This window comes from Fulmarus glacialis, unplaced genomic scaffold (genome assembly GCF_000690835.1).
Source record: "Fulmarus glacialis isolate BGI_N327 unplaced genomic scaffold, ASM69083v1 scaffold3965, whole genome shotgun sequence".
Lineage (NCBI taxonomy): Eukaryota > Metazoa > Chordata > Aves > Procellariiformes > Procellariidae > Fulmarus > Fulmarus glacialis.
Window position 1 is genome coordinate 16,034 of NW_009214755.1, and position 27,651 is coordinate 43,684.

The 27,651-nt window shown below is 39.0% G+C and overlaps 1 protein-coding gene across 1 annotated transcript in view; it reads left to right on the forward strand.

Annotated features, from left to right (window-relative positions):
* Nucleotides 1-27,102, forward strand: part of EIF2AK3 (eukaryotic translation initiation factor 2-alpha kinase 3) — a gene marked incomplete at its 5' end in the record, with an annotated part of 36,972 nt that extends 9,870 nt beyond the window's left edge. Inside the window, 15 exons of the mRNA XM_009578667.1 lie at nucleotides 5,198-5,392; nucleotides 7,586-7,716; nucleotides 9,754-9,988; nucleotides 10,246-10,408; nucleotides 11,704-11,841; nucleotides 12,356-12,478; nucleotides 13,081-13,301; nucleotides 13,656-13,768; nucleotides 14,776-14,898; nucleotides 16,157-16,306; nucleotides 17,311-18,079; nucleotides 22,507-22,674; nucleotides 23,237-23,338; nucleotides 25,713-25,775; nucleotides 26,926-27,102. Of these exons, the coding sequence (XP_009576962.1) occupies nucleotides 5,198-5,392; nucleotides 7,586-7,716; nucleotides 9,754-9,988; nucleotides 10,246-10,408; nucleotides 11,704-11,841; nucleotides 12,356-12,478; nucleotides 13,081-13,301; nucleotides 13,656-13,768; nucleotides 14,776-14,898; nucleotides 16,157-16,306; nucleotides 17,311-18,079; nucleotides 22,507-22,674; nucleotides 23,237-23,338; nucleotides 25,713-25,775; nucleotides 26,926-27,102 (2,871 nt within the window). The remainder of the gene's footprint in view (nucleotides 1-5,197; nucleotides 5,393-7,585; nucleotides 7,717-9,753; nucleotides 9,989-10,245; nucleotides 10,409-11,703; nucleotides 11,842-12,355; nucleotides 12,479-13,080; nucleotides 13,302-13,655; nucleotides 13,769-14,775; nucleotides 14,899-16,156; nucleotides 16,307-17,310; nucleotides 18,080-22,506; nucleotides 22,675-23,236; nucleotides 23,339-25,712; nucleotides 25,776-26,925) is intronic.
* Nucleotides 27,103-27,651: the final 549 nt, after the last annotated feature.

Below are 27,651 nucleotides of genomic sequence, written 5' to 3' on the forward strand. Positions count from 1 at the left end.
TCCCAGTATACTCCTGTTTGATTAGGGTTTGCCTGTTAGTAATAGTATGCTGTCATCACCTGTGCTTCAGGATTTCTGCAGGTAGCTGAAGGGAAAACTGATGAATCAACATCCTGAAATCCAAGCTGAATAGAAGAAATAACCTCTTATATTGGAAGGAAGTCATAAACCGGCGCATCTGTGCAGATACCTCCCTGCATGCATGCCAAAAAAGAGCGGACAATAAATTAGTTCCAGACCAACCTGAACTAGGGACACCTCAAGACCTTGCCCTGTGTGTGTGTGGGTGTGTGTGTGTATATCTCACTTGAAAAATCTGTAAACATTTATAGTAGGGATACCTGTATTACTGTATGCCTATACATTTTTTAAAAAAATGTGGAACATACAATGATTGCTTTCTCTTTCCCAGATTTGTTTGTGCAGACTCTTGTTTCTACCCTTTAGAGTGAAGCTGTCATATGTGGCTTTTAATGTGTTGCCTAGATTAATTTTAGAGGGGTTTAAAAGACTTCTCACTGAGAAGTAGCTTTCTTAAGAAAATGCCTGATGTTGGCTTTAATCCTATTTGTTACAGTGATCCTATTGTAGAGATAATCATAGAGGAAAAAAATTGGTACCCTTACCATTTAAGATCATATAGGTTAGTCTTAGTTAATCAGTAACTGGAATAAATCTCTCGCAGTTTATCGTAAGAGTAAGGTTTGAAAACCATGAGCTGAAGTGTTAGAAAAATGTAAATACATAACACTTCCTATTCTAAAGACAGTATTTTACTTGTGCTTAGTTATTTCCTTGGAGTTATTGGAAAGTCCAGCCCATCTGAAAATGACAATATTGACTTTTTTGGCACCAGACTTGTCTCAGATGTGTCTGCACGTGAGCAGGCTTGATTTTTGCTTCGTGTGATAAAGAGTCTTAGGCATGGGAAGTGAATGTCACACTTACTGTTAAACAGCTTGTGGAAGCTTTAGTACTTCAGCTTGTTTTGATCTCTGTTTACAACAATTTTCTTCTTTCTCCCCCCCCACCCCCCAGCTATAAATCAGCAGCTTTCTTCCTGCACCGATCAACCTGCTGTGGAACCTCGCGTGTGGTGCCCTCCTTTCCAGTAAAGAGTCTAGACAGCAAATTCCCTGGTAGCATATGCCATTTCGGATCGTTATGCCTTTTTGCTTTTTTGTGAAGGCTTTTTAGAAACTGCATTACCTCACCCGTCGGCCTGGAGATTGAGCAGCCCGCGCCGCTGATAGGGCTGCGGCACCCCGCGCCGAGCCAATGGAGAACTTCAGCTCCAAACTCTTAATGAGCAAAAGAGCAGCGTCTCATTTAGGGCTTGATAGTTAATGTGGGGGTTTTTTTTAAGTGTTACTTCTGAAAGACAAGCCACTTAACAATTATGTGCCATATTGCTGACCAGTGAAGCTGAACAAATAGCTATTTACATTGACAGATCAGAGGAATGTGTAAGTGCATCGTGGTAACCTACATTTTCTGTGCCAAGAGATTTGCAGCTGACTGCCTGGGTGACTCACTCCTTGGATTAGGAGATGAGGTAATGCTTTTGAGATACAGGGTGATGTCATTCCTTTACCTGAGCTGCATGCCGATGCTAGTTGCTAGTACTTTCAAGGAAAGTCCCTTTGCTGCTTCTGATGTACTAGAGTATGAACTGCATAACTCGGATAGGAGTTGTTATTATTAATGTCCTCCTAAAGCCTTTGGCTAAACTGCTCATTTAAAAGATGTCAACGCAAGTGCCCACAAATGCCTTTGTTACATGCGTGTGCGTGTGTGTGTGTGTGCACCTGCAAGTACGCACATTTGCATGCCTGCCCCATTCTTCAAATAAACCTATTTTAGTAAAAGTGGACCTTTGCGGTAATCAGGTGCAGTCCCTTGTCAGCACCATGTCATGTAATCCCACTTATATATAGATTCATCTTAAAAGAAGGGGATTTTTTTTTTTTTTTCCTCTGTTCTGTTTCTGTTGTGAAATACCATGTTTGTGATGGTTAGTAACCGAAATGTCTAGCTTGCACTTACTTACGGTCAGTTTAACCCCATCTGCTCGTACTCTGGCATTGTCCTTCAGTGCAATAGCTCTTTCCGCTGCCTGCGCGCCCTTTCCTGATGTGTTCGCCGACAGCAGTTGTGTCTTTTCTCAGCCTTTTTTTCCCAATGTCACACAGGACGTGCTGCTCCCGTAGGCGCCCTCAAGGTTGGGAGCAGGGGCAGGTGATCAGCAGAGCTGACCGAAACAGTCTCGTCTGTCCTCCCCAGCTGATGGGGACCGAGGTTTTAACAGATGAGCAGGCAGCACCCCACTCTTGGGGAATTTTTGAAGGCATACAAGCCATGACCTGATTTGACCCATATCTTGGGAGTATACAAGTGCGGGTTGCTGATTGAGCTTCGTATGTGTTGGGAATTTGGGTGTGTGATTCCCAGAAATGGCCAACGTTTTGCCTGTTGTTTGATAGTGGAAAATTTCCTACTCGGGCTCTGGAGCAAGAGCGTCAGGACAAGGGAAACGCTTAAGGTGACGTGTGTCACGCTGTCCCCAGAGCTCGCAGAGTTACCCACCAAGAGTCTCCCTTGCTCGGCAGCGATTCCTGGGCAGTTCACACCGCTGCCTTCTCTCTTCACAAACTGATGGGATGCTTTGCAGCCCTTGGAGCACGCCACATTACAAAGCCATTGCAGTTACGGCTTCCAGCAAGTGTATCTGAAAGTCTGAACTTGAAAGTGGCTGTCGAGCTGCCACTGGCACGCGTCTAGTTTGATCACGCTGTATGAATTCAGCTGACTGATGGCCAGTAGAATTTCTTCAGGATCCGACTTGAAGACAGTTTATGGCTGGGTTTGCCAGGCTTGGGCTCTGTGTGCCGAAACAGCGTACAGGAGCTGGTTTGGCTTTTGTATATTTAGAAAGCTGCTTATAAAAAGAACCTTTGCTGTTCATTCTTATTTATATATGGAATATCTCATATTGCTGGAGGTGAGCACAGGTCTCCAAACTACTTGCAGGTATCTGGACCATGTGCAGGAAGAAACCTTACAGAGGATTTATTAATGCAAAGTAACAGCTGCACAGGCTAAAAGTTGTCATCAAAATTACTATGCATTTCTGAAAAAATATATTACAAAAACATTTTATAATATTACTCTTCTGTGTTGAATGTTTTAACAAGATACTCCAACGGGGTTACAGCTGCAACTTTAGCACTGGTGTCTTTTGTTTTCAAAAAGGTATCTTCCAAAATCTGCATGCCTTTGTTTCTCAAATCACAAGGCTGCTCTTAAATATGAATGTTTATGTAAACCTTATTTGTTTGCTTTATTTTTGCACTGATCAGGTGATTTCTACAAATGACCCCTCCTCACACAAGTTTTTGCTTTTTTGTTGGTTTATTTCTGTAAGCATATGTATAGAGCCGCGTGTGTGTATTTTTCCTCCCCAACGGTAGGCTATAATGCAACATTTCTTGTGCATCACATGCACAATATCTCATGCAATGTCTCTTCCAGGATGTTTGGCCTTTTTTGCCATAAGGCAAATATCTGGGAGGGAAAGAACATACCTCATTCTGCTTTGTAAAGACCTTCGCAGCTACTCCCAGGGGTTTATTTTTATCATCTCTTCAATTACACATTGTGCTCCTGTGAGGAGTTTTTATTTTAGTTGTCAGTCATCATGAGGCTTTTCAAAGCCAGAAAGCATCAGTGTTGGATCCTTTAGGGATCTTAAATACAGTCACCAGCATTGTGGTGTAACTCACTTAAATTTTCTCTTTGAATGAGGTGTGTCAAACAGTGCAAGAAGAGGTAGTAGTCACGACATGCATGCATTTACAAGATCTGTCTTTCCTTCCCTGTTCAGGTGAATCTCAACTTTGCTTAATGCTGTTTGCTCGTCTGTGACCCAGTTAGAGGAATAAAAAGTCTCATGTTAGAGAGAATTTTAATCATGCAGAAGATGTGGTTTCAGATCCTCACAGTGGTTCCAGAAATAATAACCAGAAACCTTCTGGATCTTTTGTATGGCTTCGTAATACACATCTGCGCCTTGGAGTCTGAGCAGGAATACTTTGTTTGAAGTGACTAATATACATGTACCAGAAGTAGTCTTTAAATCCTAATGTGTAAAGTATCTGAATTTAATGTAATTATGTTGTAGGGTATTGCCCAAATGGACAGAGGTTCTGAAAAAGCATTAAAATCTTCCATGTTAATCCTCAAAAGCTGAGATTATGTGGATTACAGTTTCTCACTGTTCTTGGTGGGCACAGCCACTGTGGCTCCACAGTATTAGTTATGGTCTATCATGCTGATAATGAGTTTCTTAATAAGTCCCTTAGTACTCATTGACAATGACTCATACTTCCGAACTAGGATCTCCTTGAAAATCTCAGTGTAATGGATGAAATGCCATATCCTGGTGAAGATTTTTTTTTTTTTGACTTGCGTGTTTAAGAAAAAGCCGGGCAAGTTTTAAAGGAACGGTATACTTAAACATAAGAAATTCTGGAGAGGAGAAGTTAGATTTAACTGTCTGGAAAGGCAAAGGTGAAATGTGAGTTTTGATCTCAATGATAATTGCCCTCTCTGCTTTAGAGGAGGATAGATATTCTGGAATAGTCATTAGTTGTAAAAGAGTTCACATACAGCCTCAGCTTTTATTTTAAAACCAAATTCAGTCTTCTGATCTAGAGAGAATGATTGATTCTGTGTTTAGCAGTAAACTAGCTCTGGGGAAAAAAACAGCAATGAAGTAGAACTTTACCTACAATGCCACTGTCTTGAAACTATCACAAATAATCTGCAGAACTTTAACCAGTGACTGTCTCTTCAAGAATGCTACTGCCCGTATCATATTTTCTACAGTTTGGATGAATACTAATCTATCAACTGATTGAGCTTTAAAATGTTTTGCTTAAAGTGGAAGAAGTGTCACACACTGAACTTTTTTAACTAAGAATAGTGACATACAGATTTGATTTGAATACCTGAAAGTTGAGTATAACTTGGGTATAACTTTGAAAAATAAGACTCCAAGATATGAAACCATAAAATAGGACACTGGAATATAATTCACTGTACTTGCTTATACAGCGTTTCTGTTTCCATTTGTGATCTGTGTGTTTTGATAAAGTTGTGGTTAAATGGGAGCTAACCTTCAATTCAATTATTGTAGGTATTTGGAAATAAGATGATAATCCCTTCCTTGGATGGGGACCTTTTCCAGTGGGATCGGGATCGAGAGAGCATGGAAGCAGTTCCTTTCACAGTTGAATCTCTCCTCGAGTCATCCTACAAATTTGGCGAGGACGTTGTCTTAGTTGGAGGAAAGTCTTTGACGACCTATGGGCTGAGCTCATACTCAGGGAAGGTAAGAGCCTGAAAAGTTGCCTTGTGTATGTGTGTTTTGAGCACTGTCTTGCAAATAGGTTGCTCTTGAGATTTAAACTGCAGTACAGCTCAAGTATACAACTGCATGGCACAAAAGAGCAGAATCTGAGCTTCTTGGGCAGCAAATGCAGCGGGCTGGAGTAAGGCTAACGGCTGGTGCGGTTAGATGGTATGGCTGAGACCCTCACTGCAGTCTCCTCCTGCCTGTGAGCTCCTGCTGTATACCCTGTGATGGCTTTAACACTTGTCTCACCCTTTCCTAAGCTGATTCAACTTGCTAACCCAACAGAAAACTGTTCACGTTTTATTGGATTAGTTTTGCGCGGGGTTAGCTGTAGCCAGCTCAGCAAGGGGTTGGGGAGTGCCAGAGCCAGCACAAGGGAAGGGACGGGGGTTTTGTGACCAGAGGTGAGTGAGGGGAAAAAAGAGGGATGACCCCTTTCTACCGAGCTGGGAGAGGAGTTCAGCTTTATCATATAGCTCTGCTTGAAGTAGACTTTGCTGTTCAGCTTACTGAATATCGAAGAGAGCTTTAGGTGACACACTTTTTTCACAACTAATTTCGGATTTTTTGCAACTAATGAGGGATAGCTGGTTGAAAACAAGAAAAACACTCAACATATGCAAAAGTTTAAGACTTGTAGTTGTTGTCAGCAAGTTTACTATCTCTTAGAAGAAGTTGTCCTTACATTTAAAGTCATATGCAAAAGTTAAGTTGAAAACTACTTACTATTGACTAGTTCAGAAGGTATTTTTCTTCTGAAATCCATTGGTTAGAAGTGGTTATTTTTAAAAAACACAGAAGAAAAAAAGGCTAGGAAAAGCACAGGAATTAATTGCATTATTCAGAGTCCTAGAATTGACATTCCCTCCCCCCTTAATGTTAGATGTCATTAAAGTGCTTGTAGATTCTTTGTGTAGTGAAGAACAGACATTTGCTAAATCAGAAACATTGGTGCATTTTAAAACCAGTTAAAAAAAAATTTTAAGTTTCAATACCTTAAATTTCCAATGTTTGTTTTCCACAAAATCTTTTTTTTTTTTTTTTTTTTTTTCCCTTTTTCACCATGCATTTTAATGTAGAACACTTCTATGGCATGGTGTAAAGTGATCAGTAGTGATAAAGAGCATAGACCCAAAACAGGAGTTCATGAAATCATTTTGATTTCCTCATTGATAGCAGAGGGCACTGTGCACCAACAGACTGCTCCTCCTTCTCTTTGTTTTAGGTTCTTTTCTCTGAATTTATCACTACTTTTTACGTGAAGTTGATGCTGAAATTGAATAGGTGCTCCTTCTTCATCAGTCAGGCTAGGTTTCATTTCTACAGTAAGATATGGCTATTCAGTCATAGCTGTAAACAGTGTTCAGGAAGTGGAAGTTTCGGGTTTCTGCTTCGATTCCTGGCTTATGCTCACAGTAGCAAAGGTGCCTCATACAGGAAATAGTGCCTGACTCTTCCTCGTTAAGAGTTTGGGCAGTCTGTTGTCTTTGGCAGTACAATGTCCATTCAGACTTCCTGAAAGTGTTCAACTCGGTTTTCAAAATAAGTTGCCTGTATAATCCAAATTCTGTTTGAGATTGAGGCTGTTGCAAAGTCTGTATGACTGTGAGAGTTAAATAATGTCTTCTTTCCCCTTTAATAGCTGACAAGGCAAAGGGGGAAGGCTCTGCGGTATTTTATATAAATCAATAGTACTTCATTTGAAGCTAATAGAGTTATGCTGAGGCAAATATGGCACAAAAGCAGAATTATGCTGTGGGCCTTGTAGGAATGATCTTTCGATGCCCATAGAAAGAGTGGGGAAAGAGAGAGCTAAGATTTCTTTCTGTTAGATGTAGAAAAACATTCATGGTAGTTTTTTATGTCAAGGGTAGTCAAAGGTAGCCCAAACTGTAGGCTTCCTAGCCAAAAGGTAGTCAAAGATAGCCCAAACTGTAAGCTTTCTAGAGTGTTTTGAAAACTACAGTTCGAAATGCACTTATCTCTTAAGCCAGGCTTTTCAACATCTCTCAAGTCGAGCATGTAAAATCTCAGAGCTCCAAATCGCCTGGGTGCCAAAAATGTGTTGTAAGGATTGTTAGCTTTGAATATTGCTGTTGATTACATTTGTTTGTCTTGAAGTTCTGCAGAACTTCCAAGCACGTGTGACTCTCCTGCCTTGTCCCTTAGGTGAAGTACATCTGCTCAGCTATGGGATGTCGCCGGTGGGATGACGATGAAACAGAACAGGAAGAGACGCTCCTATTGCACCGAACCCAGAAAACAGTCCGTGCTGTTGGACCACGCAGTGGCAATGAAAAGTAAGTGTAAGAATTGTTCAGAAACAATCTGATAGAGCTAAGTTCTTAATACGTAATGTTTTAAGGATTTGACCTTCTTTTCAGTCTCATTAGACTAGAAATTGCATGAGGGAGTTTAGATCGTTAACCAAAGGAATGCACCAGACTGTTGGCTAGGATCTAACCCCTTTGCTCTTCAGTGCTTTTGAAAAATGTCTTGAACTTCAGTTTTACAGATGATTAGACAGAAAAGATATGTGCACATATTATTCCCTCTAAATCAAATGAAAATTACTTCTTTTGTCCTTGCATACCTTGAAAGAGTTTGTCACTGCTCCTACTGCACAAGGCAACTGTCACTAATGTTTGTTCCAGCTGTTGATTTTTGTACAAAAGAAGACAAAGTCGTCTTATGACTTATTGGTTCACTTTCAGGTTCTTTACGTACTCATGGTAACTGTCACTGGTTTTTTTTTTAACCTTGATGTCTTTAGCTTTCATTTTAAGTTGATTTTAAAATGTCTTCAGTCTTATCTCATTCTTAAATCTACTTTTTTCATTTCATAATGACGTGTCTGTTCTCTACAGAAACTGGTTCAGTCTGTGACATTCCTAATGCTGTCACATTGAAGTTTTAATACATCAAGATTTCTATAAAAATACAGACATGCATTCCACAGAAAAAAACCCAAAACCCACTTCATAAAGTGCAGGCTTAAAAGGCTGGTTGCCATACACAGATACAGTAACTGCCCAACAATTTAGTGGAGAACTAGTCGTTCCCTGTTCCCCTGCTCCCTCTTCTGTTTGCAGCAGGATTTGACAGGTTGTGCATCTGTAGTGTATCAGAGATAACCTAATTAGAACTCGAATAGATTAGCAGATCAGAAGTCTTAAAAGAGAAATCTTGGATTCCGTGGTTCTTGGAGACTGATAGTGGCAGGGAGAAGTATGTCATAAGAACATGCTTTCTCCTTTGTACATCTCTCAAAAACAGAGCATGACATCTTGTACACCTGAATCCTCCTGTCTTTGTAGTCAGAAACAGAGGTGCTTTCCTGGTGGCACGGTATTGTTGCTATGGTGTTCACAAGATAGCGCTGTGTTTTTAATCCAGAGAAAGAAAAGCTTTTAATAAATCAACTGAATGTATAAAATACACCAAACTTTTATCATAGAGGTGTATATTCTTTAAGGAGACAGTTTTGGCTCCTAGTTGATGCCAGACTGGTCCTAAGAAACTTTGGGTACCCAAACATACTGTTCAAGAAATATTTTCCCCCTTCTTGCTCTTCAAAACACAAACTTGCCATCCTTTCCCTCTGTATCTTCTCTACAGCGTTGGGCTGTATCATGGAAATAGGAAAAGAATTTCTCTTTCTGAAAATAATTTTCAGTTTCTGCCCTAATTTGTTTTAATATTTGGTTTACAAATATTAAAGAGCTTTTGGCTATGCAAGGCAGGTCTGTGTTCCTTATACAGTTGTCTTTTTTCAGTGTTAACCTATGGGACGTGAGCAGTCCTGGTTTCATGAAGTATCTGTCAAACAGATCCTATGTTAGGTTGTGTGTGTGGTTAAAACAAAAAAATAGCATTGTCTCTCCCCAGTTTGAAAAACCTTACATTTCAAATTAAATCCGCTTTATTAATGAAGAAAAATGTCTTGTGTAGAATGCTGCTTCCTAAATGCTTTATACTTGTTGCTTTCATCAGCTATGTAACATTTTCTTACCTAAAGACATCCAGCTGTACTACTTGATGATTTTAGTTGCCCTCTCCATATACTAAACCTTTAATGCCATTGGCCCTACTGCACCAGCTGTTTTCTCAACTTGCCCATCATGTTGGACGAGATTTCTCAGCTTGTTAGGTTTGTATTCTGGATTAGCGCTCCCCCTCCTGGTACAGTTGTGTTCATCTGACAATCTGAGAGTTTACTGTGAAAATATGGGCCAAATATAGGTAATTCAGGTTAAGAATCTTCTGGACGGAGGATTTGGGACTTCCTTGGAATATATAGAAGTTGTTTCTACGCAGTTTTTCTCTTTTTCTTTAAGGTGGAATTTCAGCGTTGGTCACTTCGAGCTGCGCTATGTCCCAGATATTGAAACTAGAGCGGGATATATTGAGAGCAATTTTAAATCAAATATGAACAAAGAAGAAACAAAAATTATTTCAGATATGGATGAGCAGGAAGCTATGATGAAAGATACAGTGATAAAGGTCTCAGTAGCTGACTGGAAGGTGATGGCTTTTAACAAACGAGGAGGACATCTGGAATGGGAATACCAGGTAGGGGAAAAGGCAGAATATTAAATATTACAAAAGTAGAAGTTTTGCAGCATCATAGATGATGTATTTCACCTTGGGTTTCAGGTGCTTTGTAAAGAAGCACACATCTGCTTATAATTTTTTTAACTGAAGTTCTGACTTTGAGCTGCTACATCTGTTACACAAACTAAAGGAATTTAAGCACATTGTTTAGCATGTTCTTATATAATATCTAGTTAATACAACACTAATTTTCCAGTTACCTCTCTCTTCTTCAGTTTTGCACTCCAATTGCTTCTGCATGGCTGGTTAAGGATGGCAAAGTAATTCCAATCAGTCTGTTTGATGACACAAGTTACACTGCGAACAATGAAGTATTGGAAGATGAAGAAGATCTTGTGGAAGCTGCCAGAGGGGCCACAGAATCCAGTGTCTATTTGGGTGAGACACCGACTGCAGCATTTTCTGTAGTAAACGTTATCCTTTTCTCTGTTGAGGTTGTAGAAAAGCAGACCTTTCTGTACTGGTAGGTTACAGTTAAGAAGAGCTGTAACATGTCCAGTCTGATATTCTGCATAATATAGGCTGTTAAATTTAACCCACATTGCTTATAAAGCCCAAAAATTGAGGCTTCACTAACATATGTATCCCAGAAAGGCACCTTCTCTTGATTTAAAGACTTTGAAACGGTTCAGATGTGTTCTCATCTCTTCCTAGCCTGCTCTGGTCATCTTTGCTGTTGTCATTCAAAGTCAGAGTTCTGTGTACCCATTTTAGAAATTCTGACAATTACAGAAGGTATGGCAGAATTAATATCTATGACTGTTTAGCCTAAACAATGATAATTAAAAGATTCTTTTCTTCTTTTTTTTTTTCCTTTTTCAAAACCAAAACATTTCAAAACGATAAATCTTTTCCTTTTTCATTCTGAAATGTTCACTGCTTTGTAGTGTCAGTACATTGGAGATGATTGAAAGTCTTGAAACTTGTAAAGATAGGTTTATATCTAACAAGGCAGTCTTATTGCTTGGTAAGCAATGAGCAATATCTGCCTCCAGCCAGCTAATTTGTGACATTCATTTTTTCCTCTACATTGATTACAGTAACTTACCATGAAGAAATTTCAGTTAAGATTTTGTGACTGAGTTTTCATCCAGCTGTCAGAATTTATTTGATGTAGTTTGTGACAATTTGAAATAGAGTGGCCCCAGGTCCTTCTTCCTCTCAGCTGTCTGTCTGTCTCTAGGAGGTGCTTTGGTTTTCCAAGGCTTTGTTTGCCTTAGCCTTTTTCTCTAAGTCCTTACGCCTTATACCATTCCTGTTAGTGGTTACACAGATAAAGAATAACACGAGGAAGAAGCCAGCTTGTTCCAGCCTTCCTGGTAGTGGCTGTTGAGGAGTAGTCTACCAGCATTAACAAGGGTAGAAGTTTGAAAGAAGTTTTACCAATGCAAAGCCCAAGCTGCATAGGTCTTTAAAATTGCTGGCATTTTTCTGCAGCCTCAGCTCTCCAGCAGTGAAAATGAGATGTCCTGATCTCTTGCTTTTCTAGAACAAAGGGAATACATTACCTGAATTCATCCAGCCTGGTAACGAGAGTCAGTATCTCAGATTCTCAGAATTTAAAGAAATATTTTCAAAATGTTGTTAACCATGTACTTTAACTGGGCAATTTTACGCTGGGGGTGAAGAGAACTAAATCTTAAGACTAATATGTTCTATGGTTTATTACTCAGGTATGTACAGGGGCCAGCTGTATCTTCAGTCATCAGTCAGAATTTCTGAGAAATTCCCAACCAACCCAAAGGCTCTGGAATCCAGGAATGATAATGCAATTATTCCTCTTCCCAAAATCAAATGGAAACCTTTAATCCGTAAGTAACAACTCAAGAGTTTCATTTACCGTCCTGGCTCTGAAAAGACAGGACATCTTTGTGATTTCCAGTATGTATCAAACGAGTCTAACGTTTCCAGCTGTAAACCAGTTCAGGAACTATCTTTGTGCTTTATTAATTGTTTAACTTTTTCTAATTGAATGTTTTAATGTCTGGTTTCTTTTACTATGGATCTTACAGGATCTTTTTTAATAATGAAATGTTGGTCTTCTAAATCAAATTTTTCTACAAAAAGGAAGAATTTTTTTGCAGTGACGTGAATATAAGTTAATTGACTTTGTCCAAAACTAGTATTTTGGCCAGGGGGAGAGGTGTTAACTAACAGTTACCTTAAAATACCCTTCTTAATGTTCCTTGCATTAATTTTGGTTCTCATGGTCTGGTCCAACAGACATTTTCTAAGATTATGCAGTTGGAATTCTCATGAAATTCATACAAGAATAGAATTTTTATAACAATTCAGCTCAGAAAATCGTGTCTTTTCTATGCTTAGATTCTCCTTCCAGGACTCCAGTGTTGGTGGGGTCTGATGAGTTCGATAAGTGTCTCAGCAATGACAAGTATTCTCATGAAGAGTACAGTAATGGAGCACTTTCAGTTCTGCAGTATCCATATGGTAGGTGGAAGTCCCAAATTTTGAAGAGTTTCAAATAGCCAGGTTTACCTATTTATTATCTGTGAAATTCAATAACTGGCCACTTGTTTGATCTTACATATGTTTTGGTATTGGTTTTTTTAACATTTAATGAACCAGGAAATTACTGCACAAACTAGGATTTCCAAATTGTGGTTTATGTACAATTAGTATCACACAAAGCACTTTGAAGTGCCTGAAATTGCTACTGCAGTGTTACTGTGTGTGCTGCCATTGCCACTGATAGTTGGTCCGAGTGGAAAAAGCTTGTGAATTATTTTTTTCAGAATTTGCTAACAGTGCTAGATACTCAGACTGGCAGTGTAAAGTTTTCCATGTGGAAGATGTTCTGGTTTAAAGCTGTCAGTGGTCAGGCCTTCTGAGGTGGTAGACTTTGATTGGAGACCTAGTTGCCATGGAGTCCACAACCTCGATTAACTGAGTTTGCTTATGTGCCATTTAAAATCATGGGACATGCAAACAAAAATACCCTGTATCTTGAGGAAACCTTTTAATGAGATGACAAAATTGTTTTGTAGTTACCAAAAGTAAATCTATGCCCTCTTTGTATCTTTTATACACAGATAATGGTTATTATTTACCCTACTACAAGAGAGAGAGAAATAAACGTAGTACCCAGATCACTGTTAGATTTTTTGATGATACGACTTACAAGAACATTCGCAAAAAAGATCCTGTTCTTCTGCTTCACTGGTGGAAAGAAATCGTTGGCACCATTATATTTTGCATTGTGGCCACAACTTTTATCGTACGCAAACTTTTCCATCCCCATCCTTACAGCAGAGTAAGTATTTTTTTCTTGAATCCTAAGTACAGAAGGTATTATGCTAGCCTTTTCTTTCAGTTTTGAGTCTGCAATGACTAGTATTAATAAGTTAATAACTAATGAGATAATAAAATCAAAAGCCTAAATTTATTGTTTAATCTACCTGTGAAGGCTGTCAGCTGCCATGTATGATTTGCTTAACTGCTTCAGCAAACAGATTAGACTGCTTCAACCATATCTGACATCTTTGGAGATATTTACACTGAAATTATTTAATGCCATATCTACGGGTACAAACTGGTCTCAAGTACTTAAGGAGTTAAATTTGTTTGGTTGGTTGGTTTTTGTTCTTGTTTTGGTAACCCTTGTTAGCTGCGGAAGGAATCTGAAACACAGTGTCAGACTGATAGTAAATATGAGCCTACTTGTGGAGACGTTAAAGACACCAGCTGGAGTGACATCAAGAACTCTGGATACGTGTCAAGGTGAGCTCAGTTCAACGCAACACGTACAGGGTTTTTAGTCAGTGTGACAACTAATGCTATCTGGAAGAAAGAGCAGGTGTTCATTTTTTCTTACCTACCCTAGTCCTAGTCCTGCGACTTTGCAGGATAATCGGCAACTGACACAAAGAACCCTGTCACCCCATTACTGATGGGAGATTGCAGTTATGATTAGTCTAAGCAATCCCGGAGAGTCTACAGGATACCTGCGATCAGGAATGTTGCTCTCATATTTTCTGCTGAAAATTGAAGTTCTTAATCAGTGCTTACTCCCTCTGTTTCTGTGTTTGTGGATTAAAGCAGAGAATGGCAATTCCAGATGGAAACAGATGATGTTTTATATACTCTGCAGAATAAGCAGACTGTATTTGGAACAAGCCTTTGTTGCTGTGATGAAGGAATGACAGAAGGGTGTATAGGGGCATGTCATGGTACTCTGTGGAGAAAATGTGACCATTTCCTGTACATTTGTAACTCACCGAAAGTAAGAATTGGAGTATGTAAAATGAGGAAGAATAAGAAAGGTGGTGAGATTTAAGAACAGTGATGTTTCGGAAGGGATGCTTAGAAGGACTAGTTGCAGAAATAGTTATTTGGGGTGGGGTTAAAGGCAAATCATGATTTAGAAAATACTTATCTGTTACCACCTAGTTTGGGTATAGAAACTTAGGCTACATAGCTGTGGTCCATGATCCAGTAAGCATGCAACCTGTCATGTGCATGCATAATGGCTCTTGCTGGGTTGTGATAGACACTGAATAAACGCATAACCAGCAACTGTCCATTTCATAAATAGGTAACCATCTGATTGCTTCAGTGTGTGAGCAGGGAAAAAAGACAAGAAATGCTTCAAGTCATTCAGCATGTTTTGCCTGTACAGGAATATTTCACTCTTAGTCATAAATTATTTTTCTGTCTATACTGATGCATTTTTCTCCTCTATCCTCCCTCCATTCTTCTGTCCCTTCCTCACACCCTTCTCCTCCTAGATATCTGACAGATTTTGAACCAATTCAGTGTCTGGGTCGTGGAGGTTTTGGAGTAGTTTTTGAAGCCAAAAATAAAGTGGATGACTGCAACTATGCTATCAAAAGGATCCGTTTACCTAACAGGTAATGAATGAGTTTGTTAAGATATAGAAGAGATAATGAATGACTGGTGGGATCCCGTCCTACACTGAACCATCTGTTCCTGAACTGACTTCCCAGATATTATATTAGGATGAATGACATACTTTTTAATGGGGGGGCTGACTTAGTTTTGGCATCGAGAATTTGGCATATGTAATCACAGCAGAAGGGTGACCTGCTTGGCTAAAATAGTTGGGTAGCAGGACCCTTGTGAGGATGCTGCGGCTACATGGGAACTCCTTTGATTTCCTTGATGAATAGAACCTTTGATAACAGGACCAGTTATTTGTAGCGCTGTTAATTTGCTTCTCTCCTTCCTCTCCTTACCTTTCCTACTCCACCTTCTCTTTCTTTTCTCTCTCCCTCACCAGCTTTTCTGACTCCATTTGTCCATTTGTTTCATTTCTGGTCCCACAACCCCTACCTTTTCTTTCAGTCATAGGTGGTCAAGCCATGCTGCTGAATTACCCTACACAGAGCTTGCAGCACTTCCTTTTAGTGGGAGATGGGAGACACTGCTTCTGGAAATCTCAAGTTAGAACAGCAACAGGCAGGCCAGTAGAGGGAGGGGGTAAAGCTATGAAATCTAGAATTACTATTTTTTTAATGTGTTAAATAAGCGTGACTATTTAAGATTAAAGGTTTTGTTCAGAAATTTAAGGTAGCCTGAATTCTTCTTTTCCAAGCATATTCAAAGTCATTAAATAAAACCATCTGACTTCATTTGATCCAGTTATGGTCTTATGAAGAGAGATTATTTACTTCAATAAGATAGCAGGCTACCTGCTTTCCTGTCCATAGAACGGAGATAGTCTTTATGCAGTCTCCTTATGTTATGCCAACTAAAAAAGAAATACTAAAGTATTACTGTCTGTCTGCTTTTCTGTCAGTGTCTTCTATATCCCTGTAGAATATTGCTGTTTAGTGGTCTTTTTTCTATCCTTGTAAACAGTTGAGAGCAAGATGAACCTTTTCTTCTCAGTTTTGCTGCCTGTAATTATTTGAAAAAGGATGACTAAATACTTAGCTGTTACGAGCACATACTGCTCCCCCACACTTCTAACATAAAGGAGTTACTCTGTGGGATTTAAGGCATATCTGTCTATTGGTGTGAAGAGCAGTACTACCGGCCTGGTTTATACTGGGCTATCTTTGATTAAATTCCTTTGCAGAAATTTCTATGCTATGTTGTTGCCTTATGTGACCATGTCTCTGTTTTTCTTCTCACCCCAAATCCTAGGGAGCTGGCTCGTGAAAAGGTGATGCGGGAAGTCAAGGCATTAGCTAAACTTGAACATCCAGGTATTGTTCGGTATTTCAATGCATGGCTGGAAGCTCCACCTGAGAGATGGCAGGAGAAGATGGATGAACAATGGTTAAAAGATGAAAGGTAACTCGTGTTTTTTTAACAATTGAATTTGAGGTTGTACATCAACAGAACTGGAGAACTGGTAGATGATCCAGGAAGTTGGAGAGACTATGTAGGAAAGAGATGGTTACTAACTTAGCCTGTCAACTTTTCAGTTGAACAGGGTACAAATATATCACACTTGTGCATAGTGTCTTTCGATTTTTGGATCCTCTGTTGTGTTAAGGTTCTTCTTTCAGCTTAGGAAACATCTTGTAGTTATTAATTTAACTCATGTAATTGAATCTTTGGGTGGCTGCAAGGTTGGAGCATTGCTACTGTGATCCAATTTTAAACTTTGGCATCTCTGTCCTCTTTGTTCCTTTCCACTGCTTTCCTTCTCTTTGTTGTTTTGGTTTAGATGGATCTGATTCAGTACTCCAATGGTTCGATGAATTTATTTCAGCATAAATCTGCGAGGGATAATCACAGTGGCGATTTATAAAGCTTGGTAGAAGTAGGTTAAAAATGGAAAATTTAGATAAGGGAGTTAGAGGATGTTAAGAGAAAGGAAAGAGATGATGAATGAGGCCTAATATAAGACTATTTAGTGGTCTCATAATAACATCTTAACATGCCTAACAATTTTTAGAATATAGCGACCTTTATATTTCAGGCACCAAATTAATGTTTCACAGCTGTAATTTTTCCAAGGCACTTTAAATAGTCATCGCAATGCATATTCTAAAGGACTGAATTTTTTCAAGCTGAAGATGAGTCTGATTGCACATTGGGAATCCAGGCAGTAGAGCTTGCTAAATTTTCCTTTATCAACACTCTTGTCTCAATGAGAAAACATTATCCTCGCTAAGAAAAACAGATGCTAAATCCTGGTTATTAGTGATTCCCGCACTTGGGTAGTTATTTACCGTTATGGTATGACACAGTTCTCAGAGGTAGCAGTTGGCTAAAACCTGGGCTTCTGAAAATGCCTTTCTAGTGGAATGAAGTTCTGTTGTATTGATCGCTCGATTTTGTTTCTCTAGCACTGATTGGCCACTCAGTTCTCCCAGTCCAATGGATGTCCCATCATTTAAGATCAGAACAGAGCCATTTTCTACAAAGGAGCACATTGAAGTTATTGCCGCTTCATCGGAGAGGGTAAGGTCCGTGGGAATACCCTGTGGTCAGTCCGATTCATCCGGAAGCCAGTTTTCTCCTTTGGAGTTTTCTGCCACAGACAACAGGGACTTACACCAGTCAGAAGATCCACTATTAAACCTTCAGGACAGTGTCCTTACAGGCTGTGATGTAGAAGACAGTACTATCTACAATAACGAGCTGGGTCACTCCCTGGAAATTTGTTCTTCGGCTGTTCCTGTTGTACACCTGAGGGAAGGGACCTCCTCTTCTATTGTGTTTGAGGATTCTGGTTGTGGAAATGCTTCTAGTAAGGAAGATAAAATTGATGTTTCGCATGATGGAAGTCTTTCTGAGGATAAGGCAAAAAGTACAAAGGAATCCGATAACAAGAAATCTGCTTCAGGAAGTCCCCTCTCTGTTTCTCCACCAAGGCCAACAAGTTTAAGCCTGGACCTTTCTAAAAATATTACAGAAAAAGTCAAGCCCACTTCTCCAAAGGTGTATCTTTACATCCAGATGCAGCTCTGCCGGAAAGAAAATCTCAAAGACTGGATGAGCAGAAGATGCATGATAGAGGAGAGGGAAAGGACAGAGTGTCTGCAGATATTTCTGCAGATAGCTGAAGCGGTTGACTTTCTGCATAGCAAAGGATTAATGCACAGGGATCTCAAGGTTTGTATTCATAGGTTACTGTAGGAAATGTGTCGGGTTTTTATTTATATATTTGTTGGCATGATCATCACTGAATGCCTGAACTTTCCAAATTCTGGTTGTAACTGGTTATCTCACTGGCTATAGGCAAATATTTTCTGGTTTAGTACTGTGAGATTATCTTTGGAGCTATCACAACTTGAATTATCTGTGCCTAAAGTATCATACAACAGTCTCTGGTGCTGTGAAATTCCTGAAACATATGGACTGACTCAAATGGCATCACAGGGTAGCTGTCCCTCCACCGTATTACAAACTTGAGCATCAGCAATTCCAAATTTGACTGCTCCTAATACACGCTATTTGGCTCAGTGTCAAGTTCTGCTTTAAACTGACAGATCATGAGTGTGTGGATACTGGTAAAATCTTTTTTGTATGTGGAAGTAATACGGCACTGGAGACAAATCCTGCTAAAATAGTTGACTCTTATCAGTGACCTCAGCATGGGTGTTACAAAAGCTGAGTTAACGTCTGTACAATAATCCGGAGGTGCAGTGCTCCAGGAAATAAACATTAATCATTCATTATTGCAATTAAAGTCTTTCTTAAAGCAAGACTTCTTGTACCTGGCACAGATCAGTTGCATTTGTTTTAAGGCATTTTTAATTTGGGTTCTTTATAGAGGGTTGTTCGTTGCTGAGCGGTGTGGCAAAGAAAGCTATTTTGGATGCTGTTCTACCGTTTCAAGTGAAGCAGATAATTGGCAGTGTTAGGTTTACAGTTGGACTCGATGATCTTAAAGGACTTTTCCAACCTAAATGATTCAATGATTCTAATTCTGGTATTTTCCTTCTTTCTATAGCAATACTGCCTAAGAGCAGCAGTGTTACTCCTGGTTAGAGAAAGTAAAAATTAAGTATTGCTGCTCTAGGATAGAAATGTAAACTGTCCTGGAGTTGAATTCTGAGTCAATGCCGACTATCACAATGCAGCTTTATGAAGGATTCATAATGTTTTTAATGTCTGATAACATCCTGCCAGTTAAGACTGGGAAAGGTGGTTTTTACCTCTGGCATTTAATGTAACTGAAATCAGGAGTAACTTTTTGTACCTATTCTTTCATTTTGCTTCTGATACTACATTAGTGCCTAATCTTGCTGGAACTTTTAGTGCTGGAAGTGTCAGTATGTGTTACCAAATACCAGAATTTAATTAAAGAGCCCAGCTGAAGTTAGTCTTAATAGTATAAGCTCTGAGAAATGGATTACTTTTGCCAAACAGTGGAGAGGCAGTTCCTGTTTCTCTTTGCTTATTTGAGGAGGCATTAATACCTGGAGTAAATACTGAAATGATTATAACCATTGTTGTCGCTTCTCAGATGGTAATCATTTGGTATCGGTAGAAATAAAAGAAAAAAATGCCATCTCAGATGTGGCAGTAAAAGGGGATTCAGTAACACTGAAAGGTTGTGTCAAAGTTAGAAAAACTGACGAACCCATCCAAGTATTTTCTTTCCCCATCAGCATTAAGCAATTACCTTGAATCAGTTACCTGAAAAATCTGTAGTGCTTGAGAAACAGACCAGAAAAATAATTAAATCCCTATACTAATATGTTGCTAGACATGTTAATTAGTAACTTTCTTAACAATACTGTCAGTTGTAACTCTCTGCAGTCTTTACTGAGATGACTGTTCAGTAAAACTTATGTAGATCTTCACTTAAAGCTGTATTAGTCTTAATCAGCAGTTGGGTAGTGTTTTGTTGGAACATCTTAAAAGTTCAATATTGGCAGCAATTTGAACAAGAGATTTTATTTTGTTTACTTGGTATAAACAACCTGGAAAGGCTTTCCCTGAACGAACAATTTCCTGCTTCAGAAAACTTCCCATGCGTGTATAGATGTTATTCTTGGACCCTGGAAGTTTATTTGTCTGTTATGTGTTAATTTGGTCAAAACAACAGCCAGTATATTTAATTTTTTTCTATAGTTTTCAGAAGCTTCTAGGAACATAGCTCACCTAATTTTGTAATTTGTCCAAGAGATTGGTCATGCAACCCTAAGTTCGTGCCAGCACTAATAAGCAAATAATCTGCAAAGCTGTTCTGTCTTTGCTAGAGGCAGAGCTAGCTGATAGCAGAGGCCAGTTCTTGCTCCCATTGGCACCAACAAAAATTCACTGACCTATGTGAAAATAAATTTGTATGTGTGCATATTAAAAGATTCAAGAAGGTCTATTAAATATTTAAATTAACAGTGCACATTGAGATGCATTAATTAGGCTCATACTAATCAGAGGTACCGTAATGACAAGATGGCAGGAATTTAGGTAAGCAAGTGAACAGGTCACAGTTCAAATTCTTTTGAAGAAAATGAAGTACAGAAACAGAAGTCTGTCAAGTGAATTTACTGTTATTCCCAGGATAAACTGTCGGTCATGCTTGACAGCTCAAAAGAAATTGAGTTTCATAGAACTGCAAGAACAGTCTTAGATACATTTTGCAGCATTAATTGAATTAAACAGTAGTCTTCCAGATGTGTGAGTAGCTTATTCGTATCTGTGAAAAAATGGGAATTTTTACTCTGATTGAAGAATGTGGAGAGAAATTTCTTTGTGCAGGTGGCAAGATAACTAAACTAGAGGGTGGTTATATTCTTCTGATTTAAATCAAAATTGTGTGTATCTGCCTTAGACTTCCTCTTTCTGAATGTGGTCTTGATGGCTTATTTTTGCTGGCAGTTTGCGATAGCAGAGAGTCCGTTCTCCTTAATTTGTAGAAACTATATGCCAGCCCATTCAGAGACAATCTGTTTTCAGCCAGAGAATTACAAGAAATAAAACTTTCTGTTAAGAAGAGTTTTGCTCCGTGAAGCAAGACAGATCTTGTTGACTTCTTGAGTGTTGGTTAGAGGAGGAGGAGGGCAATGGAGATCAAGGCAATGGGATACAAATCCCCCATGGAGACGTTTGTGCCTTGAGCATTAAAATTCTGATACAAAGATTTTTGACAACGTGGGTGTGCAGTCAGAGGGTGGGTGCCGTGTAAATGCTTCAGAGAGAGCCTGGAGACGCTATGGGTTTAAAGGGTAGTAGCTTTTGTGCACTAGATGAGCTGTGACTCCAAAGGGCATGACATTCATTACAGGAAAATATAGCGGGAGATAAAACCTGGCTCAGAAGGCAGTTTTAGAGGCAGGATGTGGGCACTGTGGAACTAACAAGTTATATGTAACTATTTCGTAGTGCTTATCTCAGAGCTGTCTGTTGCTTAAAAAAAGCAAGAAGCCTTTTTTCTGTGTTGTTTCTCTCTTGCACAGAGTGGGTTTGTCTTTAACTGAGGAAGTCAGATGGACTTTGAAGTAGGTCAGCTTTGTAGTCCTTTAATCTTGTGGAAGAATATTGCCCTGTATCTGTCTGCCACCTCCTGTTCCAGGGTTTATGTCAACAAAGCATGGACCATGTTGTCCCTGCCTTGAAGGTCCAGGAGCTCTGAGAGGAGCTTGTCCAGCACCACCTGCTTCTTTACCATGCCTCGGCCCTTTCCCTGTACATAATCCTGCTGCTTCTTCCCCCTTGCACGATCAGCCTGTTCTTCCCCCAAAACTGTGTGTCTGTCTTTATTTGTAACTGAGGTAGAACGGTCATGTTTCAAAGAAATAATAATTCATTTGCCATGTGCTATACTATCAGCCACAATGCAAGTCTCTTGAGAAACCATCTGAGATATGTACCATTAGCAAGGGGGCATCTCAGTTCCAGTCTCCTTTATCAGTAGGTTAAGCCACAGGTAGTGGTACCTGGCAAACAAGCTAAAGGAGGGTTAAGCCAGGTCAGCACTGTTGCTGCTTCTGTGAACTGCAAAGTTGTTAAGCTTCTATCAAAAATAATTTTTTAATTCTGTTACGTAAACAGCTATTCCCACAGTTAAACTGCACAGTGCCAACTGAAAAGCAGACCTTGTTCTCAGGCTTCCAGTGTATCTATAATTTAACACTAAGATGACGTGCTACGTGCTGGTTAATAATATGGCGAATGAGTTTAGCACTCATTCAGATTACAATAAAAAAGACTAAGAGTCCGAACTCCAGCATCTGGTGTGAATTTGCCATGTGATGGAGAGTTGGATAACTTATCTGTGCTGTTGCCCATAGCTGTTGACTTTTGTGCATGTTACTCAGCAGACCTATGTAGTGTTAGTAAATGTCTACTGGAAGGCAAGAAATGAGCAGTCTGAGTTTCAGGAAGGGAGACTATTTAATGCAGAAGTAATTCCTTTTTCCTGAATAGCTAAGATTCTTAGCTGGTTCTGCTAATCTGATGATTAATGAGCATTTTTAGCCTTGACAGCATGGCTTATCTGAATTAGAACAAAGTGTTATATCTACCGAAACGCAGAGTCTTGTTTATTACTTACATATTTTTTTCTTTTCACCTGTTTGTTTTCTTAGCCTTCCAATATATTTTTCACAATGGATGACGTAGTAAAGGTTGGGGATTTTGGACTGGTAACTGCTATGGACCAAGATGAGGAGGAGGAATCAGTACTTACCCCAATGCCAGCTTACGCCAGGCACACAGGACAAGTAGGGACCAAACTCTACATGAGCCCAGAACAGGTTTGTGCTCTCTGCTCTAAAGCTGTATCTGGCAGTGCCTAGAAGACACCTGAATGCCCGGGAGCTCAAAGATCAGGCAGTCTTTCTAGTAAATTGTTGCAGTCAAGTTACTTAAATTCTTTCTCATCAAAGTAGAGTTTTAAGCTAAACTCTAAATTTGAATTCCAAAATTAATATTATAATATATATATATTTATTATAGCAAAGAAGTGGCTAATTATTCGTACTTAGATGCATTCATTTATCTTGCTTTTAATGTAGTAGAAAGTTAACTGTGTAATATTCAAGTTAATTGAGCAAGGAGACACTATTGTGCATGAAGTTTAAGTTAAGTTGAAACATTTTACATTACAGTTGGGTCTGCAAAGAGCAGCTGATGATCAGGACCTTGCTCACCCATGCTCATTTGATGAAATTTGCCAATGTGCCTGCCTTGTAGTTTTCAGCTCTGCACAGGGCTAATCACTTCCATATGTTGACTTGAAAGGGGGTTGTTTACATTGTACATAATTACATATAGCGAGTATCTTGATTGATCTAACCCTTAATTTTGAATTTTCAGATCTGTGGGAACACCTATTCGCACAAAGTGGATATCTTTTCTTTGGGACTGATTCTCTTTGAGCTGCTTTACCCTTTCAGCACACAGATGGAGAGGGTCAGGGTATGTATGGTATTGGATTATCCTCAGCTTGATCATTTATTTAAAATAGCTGTTTGCTTGGTGAAACACTTGCAAGAGGTTCTTCTCAGTTTTGAAAAAGCCTTGCAATTAGGAGCACAACTTCTTTATCAGCCTTGTACACACCCCCTGAATCATTGAAAATAAATTGCAGTCTTCCTAATGTGTGCAGTTGAATTGAGGCCTTAATTTCTTTACAAAGCTCCTCTGTTGTCAAGCCAAGTAAAAGAAACTATTGAACTAGGATATCCAAGAACTCAAGCAACAGATATAGCTTGTGACTTTAAGCTTACCAGCTTGTTTTTCATTCAAGAATTTGAACCATGCTATGCATTTTTATCATTTCTTCCTTCATTTGCATCTGCAGTGCTTTTTCACCCAAAGCACTTGGTGAAAAATTGCTGTTCCTTTTCCTATAGTAAGTCTTAGCTGTAGGTCTCACTCAGCTTCAAGCACAATCTTCACAGTAATTGATGACTTTCATTGCATCAGCTGTGAATTTGGGAGGTTTGATGGTATATAGTAACTCTTCCTTGCTGTTAAAATGCATGCGAGATCCACCTTGCTCAGGAACAAGTTCATAGAGAACAGGGGCTAAAGCCAGCAAGGTTTTTCCTCTTGTATATGGTGACGAGTGACCTATGCAGGAAAGAAAGAGTCATTGTAACCTGTATTTATCATTTATATGTGCTTGGGGTGTTTAAATTCTCATATGAAGATGGATTGGTTTTAGCAGAGATGGATTGGTTTTAGCAGAGATGTAAGAAGCAGCTTGAACCACACATGAATGCAGCCTGACCAAATGCTTCAGCTGTGCTGGTGTTACATTCTCTTGCTTAAAATGCTCTGGCTTTTCATCATACAAAAGAGCGTAGTCTAGAGGAGGAATGACAGAGCTTAACTTGAACCCCTTGCACTGGAACCAGTTTCAATTTCCCTAAATAAAATCAGTTTTACTGGGACACATACCCGATAAAGAGCTATCCTGGATTCTCAAGATCTCCTGCAGCAATGACTATAAGCTTTGTCCTCCAGTTTCTGTCTTGAGTATAGAAGCAAAGCAAGTAATCAGAGTGAATCCTAAATTGCATCTAACTTGATGTTTTTCTTCACAAGAGGGTAAAAAGAGTGCCCTAACTTCCTATGATTTTCACTGTCATTCCACTTTTTTTGATAAAATCAAAAAGCAACCCCCACCCCTTTATGTCAAGTTCTGGAGTATAGTTACTTTAGTAGTTGTTTCCGAGTTGTTACACTGAAGTTTTTATTGGCATCAGCCAAGCATTAGCGCTACTTGCTGAAGCAAAACATGCTCTGCCTGACCAGGTAGCCCAGCAAATTCTAGGAATCTGTGACAAAGAGCTGGAAAAATCCCCAGAGGAGAAGCATGAGACCTGCCTCTGCCTCAAGCTGTTAGCAATTAGTGTGTGGCAGTGCAGTTTATTTCCAAATTAGGTGTTTGAAAACAGATCGCTAAATGCAGACTGAATTGGTAGAGAAAGAGAACAATTATTTGTAGCATTTTGTTGTCACAAAACTCAGTTCTCTTGAACAGGAGTTTGACTACAGCCCATCAGTTTATACTTTCAGTGGAGTGTAATAATGAATTGAATTTTGTTTTAACTTTAGAATTCTTATATTTTGTGCTCAAACTTTTGCAAAAGGAGATCCTTCCTAAAAGAAATTAAGTGCTAAATATTGTCCTTCTGCGCTAAAAACATGATAAAGTAGGTCATGGGTTGCTGGAAATTACAGAACTTAAATTGCTAAGGAAGCCTGCTGCAAATAATTGGGTGCCTGAACATTTAAAAATTACTGTCACTAGATGGAGCCAACGTGCTTGTTATGCAAGAAACGCTGAAGGAGACCAGCTACCTTGTAAGGACACAGAAATACACAACATGAATTGCTTTCGAAACTGCTGATAAATCTGCTCATTAGTCCATAAACGTTAAATAAAGACTAGTGCTTACATTGTTAAGACAGAGCCAGTCATGTCATGTGTCTTAATACTGGTGTAGGTGATCTTGGGGATTATGTGTGGTGCACAGATTTGTTGACTTTGTTGAGCCAAAGTGAGAAAGTACAAGTTTGTGTATCTGGCTGATTTAAAACTGCAGAGATCAGAATTCTTGTGACATGATTCCTATTGCAGGCTGTATACCTAGGGAAGCAGCAACTTGCCCATTTAAGTATGTTATGATTTTTAACCACTAAAGCAAGACTTTAAACCAAGGTTTCTTCTATCAGGCTGATTTGTTTGCATAGTTTGCATATTTTTTGAAGAATAATAGAGTAATACTACTGAAGAATGGTATTTTGGAAAAGTTACATGTTTTTCTTAATATTTTTGCAGACCTTAAGTGATGTTAGAAATTTGAAGTTTCCACCATTGTTCACTCAGAAATATGCACAAGAGGTAAGTATATCTGATGCTACTAATTGTAGCTTTTTTTTTAATAATTGTAGCTTTTTTCCTTTGCTTTCCAATTGCCTTGCAGGTAAAAATGGAGTGGAAAAAAAAGCTTTCGTGTTACTAAGATGCATTTCTCTATCCCTGTACTTTTAAAAAAAAAGCTTTCGTGTTATTAAGATGCATTTCTCTATCCCTGTACTTTTCTACATTTCAAAGATATAACATTACAATAATGTGGATAATGATACTTCTGTCACACAGTTTACCACCAATAACTATACAATATTACCTGGCTTCCCTTTGTCACTTGCAGTCACTCATTTCACATATATCCTGACAGGATTTCTTGCAACAAATCCATATTCACAAAGAGAAAGTGCAGAGTTCTAGACAGGTAAAGGGGAGACTGTAGCTAGCACCATGGCTGTATGGGATCTTGCTCCAAGAACTGGATCTCTCAAGTAGGAAACCGTATGAGCAAATTGTGCTGTGTTCTTACTAGGCAGATCTTTAAAGTGATACGGTTGCAGATAAAGAGGAGGTGATGTACAAAACCTTTCCAATAAAAAGCTGAGATGCTTTCAGGTTTTCATGGTAGCTTCAGACCAGCAGCTAAATGAGACTAGGCTTTCTTGCTTTACAGCTGCAGGCTCCCTGGGGGAGTGTGATGTGCTGTGCTCAGCTGGAACAGGACACCGTAATTCTGATTAAATTTGAGACAAATATTCAAACTACCTGTATATTTAAAGGAAAACCTCTAATTCACTGTGAAAAATTACTGTGTGGCTTAAAACATGGTGGCTTAAACATGAAGCTAAAAATTACTCACAAATTATGTTTCATATGTTTTTAAATTCTTTTGATTGCAAATAACGTAAAGGTTTTATAACTCTATTGAATCTTGGGTCGGATTTGATTTGCCAAATTGATTGTAGCCCTTGACAGTAAAGACAGTTTAATGGATGCACAGTGATACATTTTCAAATGTTTAATGCACTTTTAACTACTGTGCCAAAGCACTAATACCCAAATTAATCAGAAAGCAACTGGGGACATTTTCCACTTGTTTATACAGCCACAATTGAAGTCAGAACATTAAATAAGAAAGAATTTATGACTTGGTTCATGTAGCACATGTCATGTTTTCTTTTAGTACACCATGGTGAAGGACATGCTCTCTCCAAGTCCCACTGAAAGACCAGAGGCTGCAGCAATCATAGAAAATCCTGTATTTGAAGACTTGGAACTCCCACCAAAACCAGTGCTTAGGCAGAGGTCACGGACAATGAGTTTATCAGGAAATAAGCATTCAAGACAACCAAGCAAATAATTATTCTCAGGATCCTTTCTTCCACTCGGCAGGTTTTACAGGGATTGTTCAGCAGAAGGATCCTATGATGCAGAATGTCTATCTTGGAAATAGTTTACTTAAACTTTTTTTGCTATGTTTAATGTATAAGATGTATTGGACAGATTTTCGTTTACTTTGACAGCCAACGAAAGCCAGTAACCACACTTTTCACATTCCATTTTTCTTACCTTAACTCTCTTAGGCGGATGGGTCCAGCTACTGTGCTTACCAATGTTGTGCTCCATTATCGTTTTTTTTGGTTTGTTGGGTTTTTTTGAAGCTTGTAAATGTCAGCTTGCTGGGTAAGTGAGAGATCTGTAACATGTAAATAGAATTAAAATACTGTATTTTTATAGAGCAAATTACAGTCTCTAAGCCTAGTGAGTATCTATCCGGATCACTTGCTCTTTGGTGAAACGAAGATGATTTTGAAATGAACTATGACTCCGTTTTTGTCCCTGGTGGGTAAACTGGGAATCTGCACTATTTTTAAAGCAAAAAAGTACCACAGCTGTACATACTGTCACT